Source organism: Carcharhinus amblyrhynchos, chromosome 13, assembly GCF_965287045.1.
Source record: "Carcharhinus amblyrhynchos chromosome 13, sCarAmb.v2.hapA, whole genome shotgun sequence".
Lineage (NCBI taxonomy): Eukaryota > Metazoa > Chordata > Chondrichthyes > Carcharhiniformes > Carcharhinidae > Carcharhinus > Carcharhinus amblyrhynchos.
Window position 1 is genome coordinate 38,511,301 of NC_137336.1, and position 12,856 is coordinate 38,524,156.

The 12,856-nt window shown below is 42.8% G+C and overlaps 1 protein-coding gene across 1 annotated transcript in view; it reads left to right on the top strand.

Annotated features, from left to right (window-relative positions):
* The window catches only part of sting1 (stimulator of interferon response cGAMP interactor 1), a 29,334-nt gene extending 17,146 nt beyond the window's left edge, over positions 1–12,188 (top strand). Inside the window, exons 5-7 of the mRNA XM_080201559.1 lie at positions 9,036–9,274; positions 9,563–9,749; positions 11,671–12,188. Of these exons, the coding sequence (XP_080057685.1) occupies positions 9,036–9,274; positions 9,563–9,749; positions 11,671–11,855 (611 nt within the window). The 3' untranslated portion in view covers positions 11,856–12,188. The remainder of the gene's footprint in view (positions 1–9,035; positions 9,275–9,562; positions 9,750–11,670) is intronic.
* Positions 12,189–12,856: the final 668 nt, after the last annotated feature.

Here is a 12,856-nt window from a genome sequence, read left to right on the forward strand (position 1 = left end):
GTTTTGCGATGGCTCTTATCAAATTCCTTTCTCTGCCATTTTAATGGAGGAGCAGAGTAATTTAAATCAAACAGCAAAATAAAGGAGATGTTTGGTAAATGAATTAAGCGTTTGTGTGGAAAGGAAGCAATTCCAGAAAACATGACAAGAAAATAATTAATAGTCAGCACGGCAGTGGGGTGAGTGATTAGGAAGTCGCTTTGTTCTGTCTAAAAACAGTTGGCTGTTTATCACATTCGAACAGGTACGGGAAAGGGGGCCCCAAGACATTAATGGCCATAAAAAGTTTAAAGGGCATCATTAATATACTGTAAAAAAAATACCCAAAAGCTTCAAAGAAAACTTTGCTGTATAGGGACTGGCCCACAACCTTCTGGCAATATGTACAATATTAATGACATGCCACAATCCAGTGGATTATCTCTGAGTGGAAGCATGAGAAATATAAGTGAGATGGCCATGTACAAATTGGTATAACATACAGTTCATTTAAAAAAAGAGCTGCTTGATTCACAACAACTGCTATTGCAGTTGTTGTGCAAGAGTTCTCTACCATTCTGACCTGTGACCGCACTGACCATCAGTGTACTGAAGAAATTTGTTTAGCTCAGATGGCTGGACATGTGGTTAGTGATACAGAGTGATGCCAAAGTGTGGGTTCAGTTACCATATCAGCTGAGGTTATTCTGCAGACCTGCCTTCTCAACATGGCCCCTTGCCTTAGGTTTAATCACCACCAGTCAACTTCTCCCCCTTTGAGGGGGAGAGCAGCCTATAGACATCTGGGGATATGGCAACTTTATCTTTATGACAGAGGAGCAGTGAATGAAATCTTCTCAAACTCCAACTTAGATGAATTCTATTTTGTCAGCATCAGATAGAGCATTCCAAACAGTTATCATTGGCAGTGAAGGTTATTGCATTTATGATACAAGAACCTTCAAAGAAATAGTGAATAAGTAAATCTTAATGGATGTTATTTGTATTGACTTTGGTAGGCATTTGATAAAATACCTCATAATACGCAGTTTGCTAATTTTGATACTCATGAAAGTGAGGGCAAATTATTGACCTGATTAAGGAAAAGGGATTGAGTACAGGAACTAGAGAGTTCCCAAAGTAGCAGGCACTCTAATCGGCAGGGTGTGACTAAAAATGTCTGGTGAGGATCTATGTTGGGGCCTCAACTATTCACTGTATTTACTAATGACTTGGATCAGGAGCTCCCAAACTGGGGGCCCATGGACCCCTGGGTGTCCATGAAGTGTCTTCAGGGGGTCTGTCAATCTGAAAGTTATCACGTGACCGGAAAACTAGTCAGCCTCTCAGAATCCAGTGCTTCAAGAACTCTTGCTCTGGTTGTCCCATTTGATTTATTCCATCTTGTTGTTGCTGGACAGGATAGCCCGTGGCCAAAAGTGAGACCGAGATGAAGCAGGAGCTGGCAGGAGATAACTTGGCCAGGGCCTGGGTGGTGGTGATGGCCTCTAGACAGTGTTGGTGAGGTCTTTGGAAGTGATTGAGTGGGGTTCAGACCTGGAGAAAGGAGCAAATGAGGTTCTGGCTTCAATAAAGAAATGAATGTGTTGGGTTTTGGGCATTTTGTAAGGAACGAGTGGGGTTTGGGCCTCAAGAAAGGAATGAAGGGAGCGCTTTGGGCTTCAGGACTAGGGTGGGGGCGGGGGATTATTTTGGCTTTGGGAAAGGAGTTGGCGGGGGGGTGTTTGGGTCTTAGGAAAGGAGGGGGAGTTCAGGCCTTGGGCGAGGGATGGCGGGTGTTCGGCTGTTGGAAAGAGATGAGTGTATATGTGGGGATATGAGTATAAGAGTGTTTTTATGTGTGTGAGGATGTTTGTGTGTGAAGATGTGGATCTGGATGTTTGTGTGTGTGTGTATGAAGATATGTGTGCATTCGTGTGTGTGTGAGGATATGTGTGTGCCTGTGTGTGTGAGGAAATATGTGTGTATGTGTGTGTGTGTGTGTGTGTGCAAGAGAGAGAGAATGTGGGCGTGAGAGAGAGGGATGTGAGCGAGAGAGACACGTGAGTGTCTGAGTGAAGGAGAGATGCTTGTGTCCAAGGTTTCCAGCATCATTCCTTCCATTAAAAATGACCAAGAGTAAGTCTTATGTATTTTTAATCGGATAATGTTTTAATTATTACGAGATTAATATATGCATATAGTTAGAAAAGACTTGTTTACATTTGATTTCTCTGTCCGCACCTATTTTGTGACAAAGATGGGACATCGACGTTATGAGAATGCTTGAGGTTTCCTGATGCTCTTGAGAGGTCACTAGGGGCTCCGCAGCTCAAAATGTTTTGGAAACCCTGACTTAGGTGATGGAATAGAACGCCATGTGTCCAAATTTATTGATGTCACAAAATTAGGCAACATTTTAGGCAGTGCAGATGGAAACAAACAGTTACAAAAAGTTAATGATAAATAAATGGGCAAAACTGCACCACATAGGTTTCAATGTAGACGAATGTGAAGTTAGCTGCTAAAAAAAAGAACAAATGTTTGTTAGAGCAGAACAGGTGGAGGAAGAGGGGCCTAAGAAGTTAGAGGGCACAGTTGTGCTTGATTCACATGAAGTACTGTCCCACAAATGCAGATGAATTCCAAGGGTCAGCTGCTAATGCGACCTGTGACTGTAATGTATGTTGGGATGTGGCCCCTTTAAGGAAGCGGATCATGTGACCTCAGGTGTGGAGTGAGCCCAGAGTGGGCAGCCTCCGTTTGGAGTGTGCAGCTAATGGACAGAATAACGAGCTGGATTCCCTGATGCCTGACTGTGGAGTAGCTATTGAGGACAAGCCTCAGTACAACAGGACTTAACTGTGACCACACTGACTATCTGTGCATGGCAGCGGGGCAGTGCATAAAGATTTCTCAAGTTCACTATACAGTTTTGGATTACATTAATGAACCTTGTTTTTTTAGAATCAAATGGTGAAAACAGCTGAAGTCCAAGGAAATTTGGGGCTGCTGAGAGTAATGAGTTAACATCAGAAGCACACGATGCTCTTGTAATGATGATGTTACACCACATGATGGAATAATAGAGATCTGGAGGAAGGAGAAGTTGCGACCTGATACAAAGATCTTAAGAAGTATACAGTGGCTGTGTATAAAAAGTTGTGGTTTTAACAAATGATACTGTCACTTGAGGAAAGTCAAATCCCTAAGAACCCTATCTAGACCTCGAACACACAACTGCAGACAGCATGTAAATTACCCAGAAAAACTCCAACTAGCAGCTACTGGCCTGGTAAGGCAAGTGGTCCTCAAAAGACAGACAAAAGGCACAGGTTCTGGACTCATCCAAAAGTCAGAGCATCACAGGTGCAGTAGATGAAAGCTGAGACACAGACCCAGATCCAGACTGCAGTAAGAACAGACCAGAATCAAGAAACAATACCACTGAAGCTGTAGTTATTCCAGGGCTTGGCACAAACATAGAATCCATGCTACCACTCCCAGAACCATACCAGGGCGCTGAAGGCTCACAACCATCTCAGTACTGGGGCTACAGGAGAAAGAGATTTTCCGGATATAGAATGCTTCTGATTTGCATGAAAAAGATCAAAAGGATCAGGTCAGAATATTACTCTATTATTTCTGCTGGGGGAGGTAGTGGAAGCTGATATGATAGTGGCTTTTAAGGGGCGCCTTGACAAATACATGAATAGGATGGAAATACAAGGATATGGTCCTTGAAAGAGTAGGGGGTTTTAGTTCAGTCAGGTGGTATGGTCAGTGCAGGCTTGAAGGGCTGACGGGCCTATTCCTATGCTGTAATTTTCTTTGTTCTTTGTTCATTGCTGAACTTCAAAGATTCCCTGGGATGGTCAACCAACTTTTTTTATTTGTTCATGGGATGTGGGTGTCTCTGGTTAAGACAGCATTTTTAATGCCTGTTCCTGACTGCCGTTGAGAAGGTGAGGGTGAGCTGCCTTTTTGAACTGTTGCAGACTGTGCGATACAGATACTCCCATAGTTACGTCAGGGGGAGGTTTCCAGGAGTCAGCAGCAGTGAAGGAACAGTGATTTAGATCCAAATCAGAGTGGTATGTGCTTGAAGGGAGCCTGCACGTATTAATGTTCGACTACATCTGCTGCCCAGGTAGGATTGGTGCAGGTTTGGAAGGTGCTATTGAAGGAGCCTTGATGAGTGACTACAGTGCATCTTGTGAATTGAACACACTGCTCCTACTGTGTGTAGTGGTGGTGAGTGGGTGTTGAAGATGTTGGATGGGGTATCAATCAAACGGGCTGCTTTGTCCTGGATGCTGTCCAGCTACGTAAGTATTGTTGGAGCTGCACTTATCCAGACAGTGGAGAGTATCCTACCACATTCATGACTTATGCCTTGCAGATGGTAGATAGACTTGGGAAGTCAGGAAGTGAGTTACTGTCCACAGCATGCCCAGCTTCTGACCTGCACTGCTAGCCATGGTATTTGTATGGCCAATCCAGTTCAATGGTAATCCCCAGGTTGTTGATCATGGAGGATTCAGCAGCAGTAATGCCATTGAATGTCAAAGGGAGGTGGTTGGATTCTTTTGTTAGAGATGGTCATTTTCTGGCATTTGTGTGGCACTTGTGTAATTTGCCACTTATTAGTCCAAACCTAAATGTTGTTCAGGTTTCGCTGCATATGGGCATTGAATGCTTCAGTATCCGAGCAGTTGTGAATGGTGCTCAACATTGTGCAATCAGCAGTGAACATCCCCACTTCTAACCTTATGATGGAAGGAAGGTCATTCATGAAGCAGCTGAAGGTGGTTGGGCCCAGGACACTCTCCAGAGGGACTCCTGCAGAGATGTCCTTTTACTGAAATGATTGACCTCCAGCAACCATAACTATTGTCATTTATGCTAGGTATCATTCCACCCTGCAAAGACTTTGCCCCTGATTCCCATTGGCTCCAGTGTTGCTAGGGCTGCTTGATGCCATATTCGGTCAAATGCTGCCTTGATGTCAAAGCCAGTCACTCTCACCTCACTTCTGGCATTCAGCTCTTTTTTCCATTTTTGAACCAATACTGCAATGAGGTCAAGAGCTGAATGGCGCTGACGGAACCCAAACTGAGCTTTAATGAGCAGATTCTTGCTAAGCAAATGCTGCTTGATAGCACTGTTGATGACTCCTTCCATCACTTTATTCTTGATCAAGAATAGACTGATAGGGCAATAGTTGAGTGGATTTGTCCTGTTTCTTGTATACAGGACATACCTGGATAATTTTTTACATTGCCAAGTAGATGCCAGTATTGTAGCTATACTGAAACAGCTTGGCTAGGAGTGTGGCATGCTCTGGAGGACAGTTCTTTGGTCCCACTGCCGGAATATTGTCAGGACCCATTGACTTTTCAGTATCTAGTGCCTTCAGTTGCTTCTTGATATCACATGGAGTGAATTGAATTGGCTGAAGATTGACTTCTGCAATGCTGGGGACCTCCAGGATGACCAAGGTGAATCATTCACTCGGCACTTCTGACTGAAAATCATAGCGAGTGCTTCAACCTGAACTTTTGCGCTGATCTTCCATCATTGGGGATGGGAATATTTGTGGAGCCACCTCCTCCAGTGAGTTGTTTAATTGTCTGCTACCATTCACGGCCAACTATGGCAGGACTCTTGGATCTGATCTTTTGGCTGTGGAATTCCTTAGCTCTGTCTATTACTTGCTGCTCATGCTGCTTGGCACACAGGTGGCCCTGTTTGGTAGCTTCACTGGGTTGACACCTCATTTCTCTATATGTCTGCTGTTGCTCCTGACATGCCGTCCTGCACTCTTCATTGAATCAGGGCTGAATCAATCATATCAATCCCAGGACATCACTGCAGGAGTTCCTGAAAGTAATATCCTGGGCCCAACCATCTTCAGCTGCTTCAGCCCGAGGAATCTTTGAATTTCAGTAATGAACAAAGAACAAAGGAAAATTACAGCACGGGAACAGGCCCTCCGGCCCTCCAAGCCTGCACCGACCATGCTACCTGAGTGAACTAAAACCATATACTCTTCCTGGGACCATATCCTTCTATTCCCATCCTATTTATGTATTTGTCAAGGCACCCCTTGAAAGGTGGAGTGAGGGATATGCCGGACCATGAGGTTACAGATTGTGGTTGGATACAATTCTGCTGCTAATGGCCCACAGCACCTCATGGATGCCCAGTCTTGAGTTGCTAAATCTGTTGGAAATCTATTCCATTTCACAGTGGAGGGTATCCTCAATGTGAAGGTGGGACTTTGTCTCAGACCTTAATATCTAGAGACTAAAATACAAGCAGATCAAAGTCATTTTCAGCTATGTGTTGCCCTGGTTAGACCACACCCAGTGCACTGTGAGCAGTTCTCTTAAGAAGGGCATAGAGGCCAAGGTGACCAACTTCTCCATTTTTATAGGATCGTCCTGTAATTTAGCCATTCAGTCCCATATCCTATTTTTAAAAATAATGTTGGGATCCATTTGTCGCCAATTTGGATTGCGGCAAATCTGGTTGACTGCTTGGAGTCTGCTCATGCAACTGGATGTGATTCATGAGCACCTCTATTGCGCTCCCGCTGCCGGCCACTAGGAGGAGCCAGAACTCCAGGAGGGCAACTGAACTGGAAGCTCAGAGGTTCACTTTCTATTTCCTTAATTTTATTAAGGAGATTATTATTGAGCACCACTCCCAACTACCACCCCCGCCCACCCTCCCCCACCCCTTATCTCACCATAACACCCGCCTGCCCTGTCCCACCCAGCAACTGAGATGAAAAATTGGATATTATCACAGTTGGCACAAAATGCAAAAAGTAAATCAGAATCAAGATATTAATCAGATGGTTCAAAGCTTGTGTTACGTCTATCATAGGTTAGATATGATCACACTTTAGATCATAATGTTGGAGCTCCTCCATGGCAAAGTGCATTTCTTTCAGTTCTCCATGTGGGCGTTATTGTGACACAGTGGTTAGTACTGCTTCCTCATAGCACCAGGGACCTTGGTTCAATTTTGATCTCACGACACTGTGTAGAGTTTGCACATTCTCCCGGCATGGGCTTCCTTTGGGTGTTCCCATTTCCTTCCACAGTCCAAAAATGTGTGGGTTAAGTGGATTGGCCATGGTAAATTGCCCCTTAGTGTCAGAGGGATCAGCAAGGTAAATGTGTGGGGTTACAGGGTAACGCCTTGGTGGGATTGTTGTTGGTGCAGGCTTGATGGGCTAAATAGCCTCCTTCTGCGCTGTAGGGATTCTATGTTCCATTCTATGTTCTATGTGGCTGGTGGACGAGTAGACTGATACATTGGGTTGAATTTTTCAGAACACCATAATCCCCGAAGATTGCGGAAGCACATCCCAAAGATAGTACACACTGCAACCAACGTACACCAGTTGTGGAGAAGATGGAAGTTCAGTATGAGTCAAGCACAATATAATTATAAGTTAGTGTTCGATTAGCAGAGGAAGAGTTGATCAAATAGGATGCTTAGTCGTGAAGGCTGCTGAGCTTCGTAACTGTTAATGCAGATGCACTAATCTGGGCAAATGGAGAATGCTCCATCACACTTCTGACATGTGTCATGGTAGTTAGTTGTGGACAGACTTGTGGGTAAGGAAATGTGTATTTTCTCCCCAAGTTTCTAACCTGCTTTAGTCATTTCTGGTCAGTGGTGACTACCTCCCCCGCACCCCCCTACTGCCCCAACACCTGCCCACCCTGGCATATTGACAGTGGGGAACTTTGCAACATTAATACCATTGAATATCTAGGGAAGGTCTCTGAGTGTTCATTTATTGTTGATGGTCATTAGCTACTTTTGTGGGGCCAAGTTACATTCCACTTATTAATCCAGATCTGGACTGGACTGTTTCATTACCTGATTATTAAGAATTGAATTGAACACTTCACAATCATCAGTGAACAGCCACACTCCTGAAATCCTGCTGGAGGGAAGGTCATTCACAAAATAGTGAATATATTTGGGTGTTGGTTACTGTCCTGAGGAACTCTTGCAGAAATTTCCAGGAGCTGAGATGATTGGATCCATCAACCACAACTATCTTCCTTTGTGTCAGGTATGACTCCAGACAATCTCCATTGGGTTTGCTTTTACCAAGTTTCCTTGGCACCACATTGGGCTAAATGCTGCCATGATGTAAAATGTCATCATTCTCGCGTTGCCTTGCATCCAAATTTATAATGAGGTGTGGGGTCCAGTCATCTTTGTCGAAGGCAAAATAAATAAACGGGCACTTCCCTGTTTGCTACTTAAACTGACATTACAAGATTTCTGACTAAGATGTTGAACTGGCATAGAAATTGAGGAAGATCACATGAGCTTTGTGAAGTAACAGTGGTCCTTTGGGAGATGGTTCCCCTTTAGGGCCAATCACAAAACTTTTAATCTGAGAGGAAGATGAACTAGCAGTTAAAGGAGCAGCAAATAAGTGGCACTTCAGTATACTTCACTCCCCCTTCCTCCTGTTTTCGAAGAAAGCAATTGAATCCTTGACAGATGAGAGATTCTCCTTGAGTTTAGTGAAGTGGCCACTTTAGAGTTGTGAACCTGGCAATAACATTCAGCTGGCTGCTTAACTGGAGACAGTAATAGTCCAATTCAATCAACATTTCAGAAACATTTTTCTATTAGGAAGCAATGTACAGCGTTCGCGATCAGGATACTTAGTCAAACCTCACCTGGTTGGGAAGTCAGTTAATTCAGGATTGAATAGGTACTGAATGTGTGAGCTTTTACACTACACCATGCAGTGCATTTACTCATCGAGGCCATGTTAAATTTTTCTTAGGAGGCTACTCTGAATTTAAATTGCTTTCTCTTTACCTGCAATAACATTAATATATCAAAATAGTAAAAAAGCTTGTTTGCATGGATAGTAAGTGTTGTTAATGGTAGTTGTAAAACTTAAGTGAAATCGTCAAATTGAAGACTGCACTTTAATGCTGAAGTTAAAATTCCTTCACACTGTTTATTTTGGGTTACTGTTTAACAATGTATTTTGCATTTATCAGATCTGGAAGAAGGAATAAAGAAATACCGGTGCTCTGATAAAAATCTACCATACTACAAAGAAAACTGGAAATTGTACATTCTAATCCCATTCAGCTGTAAGATTCATGACAAACTGGAAAAGGTGGACGATAGGATTGAGTTCTTTGGAAACCTACCAGAACTCCGTATTGACAAAGCTGGAATTAAAGGACGAAGTTACAAGAACAGTATTTATACCATTTATGATCAAAAGAACATGGTAAAGATTGGATTTCTTAATGACTGAAGATTATCTTTTGTGTTCTAGAAACGAATTTCACAAAATGTTCAAGATCAGTGTTTTATGTAGTTGCACAACAAGATCAGTTTCAATACAGTTTGAGATTTTTTGATAGTGTGTGTTCTAAAAATTAAAGTTCAGATAAACAAGTGTACAGCTATTTAAACTATATTACAAACTGTCTACAGAGAGCAATTTCATTCTCTTTTGCTTCTTCAATTTCCCTTCAACCCTGACACTAATACTTCATCATACACTCTGTCATAGCCTTATCATTGTATCCTTGAATACGCCACACCACTGCGATCCCTGTTTGAAATGTCTAACGATGCCACTGCAGCCTTTAGTAAAGAACAGCGTCTCGAGCAGGCCAAGTTGTTCTACATCACTTTAGAGAATATCCTGGACAACTCTCAAGAGTGCACAGGTTACTTCAGATTAATTCCGTATGACGGTATGTATGAATATTCATTTCCGCACTTGTTTGGTTGTGATTGACATGATTTGCCTTTCAGAAGAACCTGTGAATCCATTTGAGGCATTCGTTATATAACTTGTATAGAACATTTAGAGCAGCGTATAAATAGGTGCAAAACTCAATTTTTCATCAATCTTCAATGTGCAAAAAATTTCTTCCACATGCGGGAAAGAGACATCAGTCCAATACTAATCATGAAATGTGTGCAGAGGTCCACTGCCCAAGTATTCATTCTTTTTTTTAAAGAATACCCACACATTTGCTGTACATTTGTCCACTTCTGATACAGTCTTTATCATCCAAATAATAACATCAAGGAGGGAATTGTCTGGTCGTTCACAACGGCAGGGTTTTCTGGTCCTGTTGCAGTGAATGGCAATTTGGCTGACTGCCAAATTCTCACTCGCAGCAGTGGTGGGACATGAATGATCGAAAAATTCCAGCCCAGATGTTCACAGATTTAGAATCATACTTAAGAGAACACTTGTACTTCAGATGGTCAGGGCTGCATTTTCCCTTTCTGACACTGCGCAAACCCACATCGAAAGGAGTAAATGGGAAGTATGTAGTGCCAGTGTTTTCATAGAATCATAGAATCCTTACAATGCAGAAGGAGGTCTTTTTGGCCCATTGAGTTGCACCGACAACAATCCCACCTAGGCTGTATCCCCATAATCCCTGCTCATCTCCCTGACACCAAGAGGCAATTTAGTGTGGCCAATCCACTTAACCCACACACCTTTGGACTGTGGGAGGAAACCAGAGCACCCAGAGGAAACCCACAAAGACACGGGGAGCGTGTGCCAACTCCACACAAACAGTGATCGAGGCTGGAATTGAACCTGGGTCCCTGGTGCTGTGAGGTAGAAGTGTTGACCATTGTGCCGTCCATGCTACCCAAAAAAAGGGTGGTGGTGGAGAGGATCATTGGCTTGCTGAAGGTGAGGTTCCGACATTGCCTGGACTATTCCGGGGGTGCCCTGCGATATTCGCCCGGGGAAGAGTAGCTCATCGTCATTGTCCACTGTGACCTTCACAATTTCACTCTCTTAATGGGGGGAGCCAGTTGGTGCTGAGGGAGGTACAGCTACCTCAAATGAGGAACTTTAAATCTATTAGTGTCACAAGTGGACTTACATCAACATTGCAATGGGGTGAAAATCCCTGATTCACCACACTCCAGCGTCTGTTCAGATACTGGTCTCCAATAGTCCTCCCACTGCCAGTGACATGAACACTCCCTGTCTCCACCTTCTGCTCCAGCAAGTGTGATGTGCCCTCTTGACTGCATTACCAACTGAACCTACGTGCTATTGCCCACTCACATGCCAGTCTCTACATTGGTGCTTGGTTCTGAGATGGTGTGCTGTGGGTACATCTTCCATGGTTGCCTGCTTCGGTGTCAGTGGAGGGCCATCGCCCTCCGGCCTGGCCCGGGTGGTTGGCTCATGTGAGGGAAAACAATTAATCAGTATTAGTAGTATCGCATAGGGTCAATTTTCACAAAAAGCTGTCCAATGCAACTCATATCAATGATCTTACAGTGGCTTTGTGACAGTTTGGGTGGGATAGTTGATGGCAAGTAATGCTCGATGGGTAGGCTTCAGTAAGGAGGAAAAATGCTATCTGTAAATCAAGTTTCTATTAGTACTGAAGTGCCAATGGATTCATCCACAATGGAGTCATTGATAGTAAGGGAATTGTTAATGAGGTTGCAAACCTGTTAGATGCAGGCAGTAGATTGCAATACTACAAAATACACCAAAATGGAAGGTGTTTTTCCATTGAATTAACATATCCTAGTGTCTGCTGCAAGAATCAACAGTCCCTTGATGATAATTATTTTACATTTTTTAAAGATTCTCTTCAGTCGAGTTCTGAACATTTTATATTGCAGATGATGTGGAAGAAGAAAACACAGGTTCACACTTTGTGTCTACAACTATTCTTAAGCACTTGGTGCAAGAGAGAATGGAATATACTGTCCCAGAACAAAACACTTGGGATGAAACTTTAACTGAGGACCAATTAATGATCAGCAGGAGTGATGGTCCACAGACTTTACAAAGTATAACTCATTAAATGTTGTATCTTTACATTATGTTATTTTCCAATCCTCCTTGGTATTTTACTTCAAGATTACATTGCTGTACGTTATGATTGAGACTGAAATGGAATATGAAATTCAAAATAACCGGTATCCATTAAATTTCTGCATTGCTCCAGGGAACACTTATCCCACCTAATAAAGAGGAAAGCCTTTTCACAGTGGGACTAGTTTTGTTTTATATGATGATGGTACTGCACCAAGGATAGCAAATGGTTGGTGGTAGTCATTTTTATAGTGGTGATAAACTCCATGCTTGAAGCTTTAATAGTGTGTGCAAGCTTGTAGAACTTCACAATTAAACTTATTGCCTTACTAACTACTAATGATTATTTCTAATATTTAACATGTAGTTCGTTTTGTTTTGCTTACTGTATAGCTTCAGTATGTTCTAGAACTAGGGTCATAAATAAATGAAAGCCACTATGTAATAGAGAGTTACATAAGTGTATGCCTTAGAAAGGAACGGAATGTGGGCTGAATAACAACACACTCCTAAACTGGGAACATTCCTGACCTCTGGAGATGTATTATTGGATGTGGTGACATTGGGTCACACTCCCGATGTTAACATGCCAGTTTCATATATATGGCAGACAGGTGGGTTGAATATCGGGAAATTTAAATGTTACTTAAATTTCATTTCCGAATATTTAAGGTAGTTAACAACCGAATTGACTGCTATCATATAGTGTTTCACTAATAATAAGCCTGTCGAGTCTGATTTACACCATGTGGGGTACCTGTTTTTTTTATAAGGGTGGGTTTGAAAGTTTCAGCTGATCCTGAGTCTGACCCTTAGCAGTTCAGAGATCTGTAACTTCCTTCAAGGAGCAGAGTTTCCATTTCAAACCTACAAGGCCATTTACCCACCTGCTGAATGCTCTGTTGAATGTTCTTGTTCATCATCCAGGGCTATGAAGTAGCTGGGAGAAATGGGCATTGGAGACAACCTCCAGTGAAGAGGAAAGTGAGA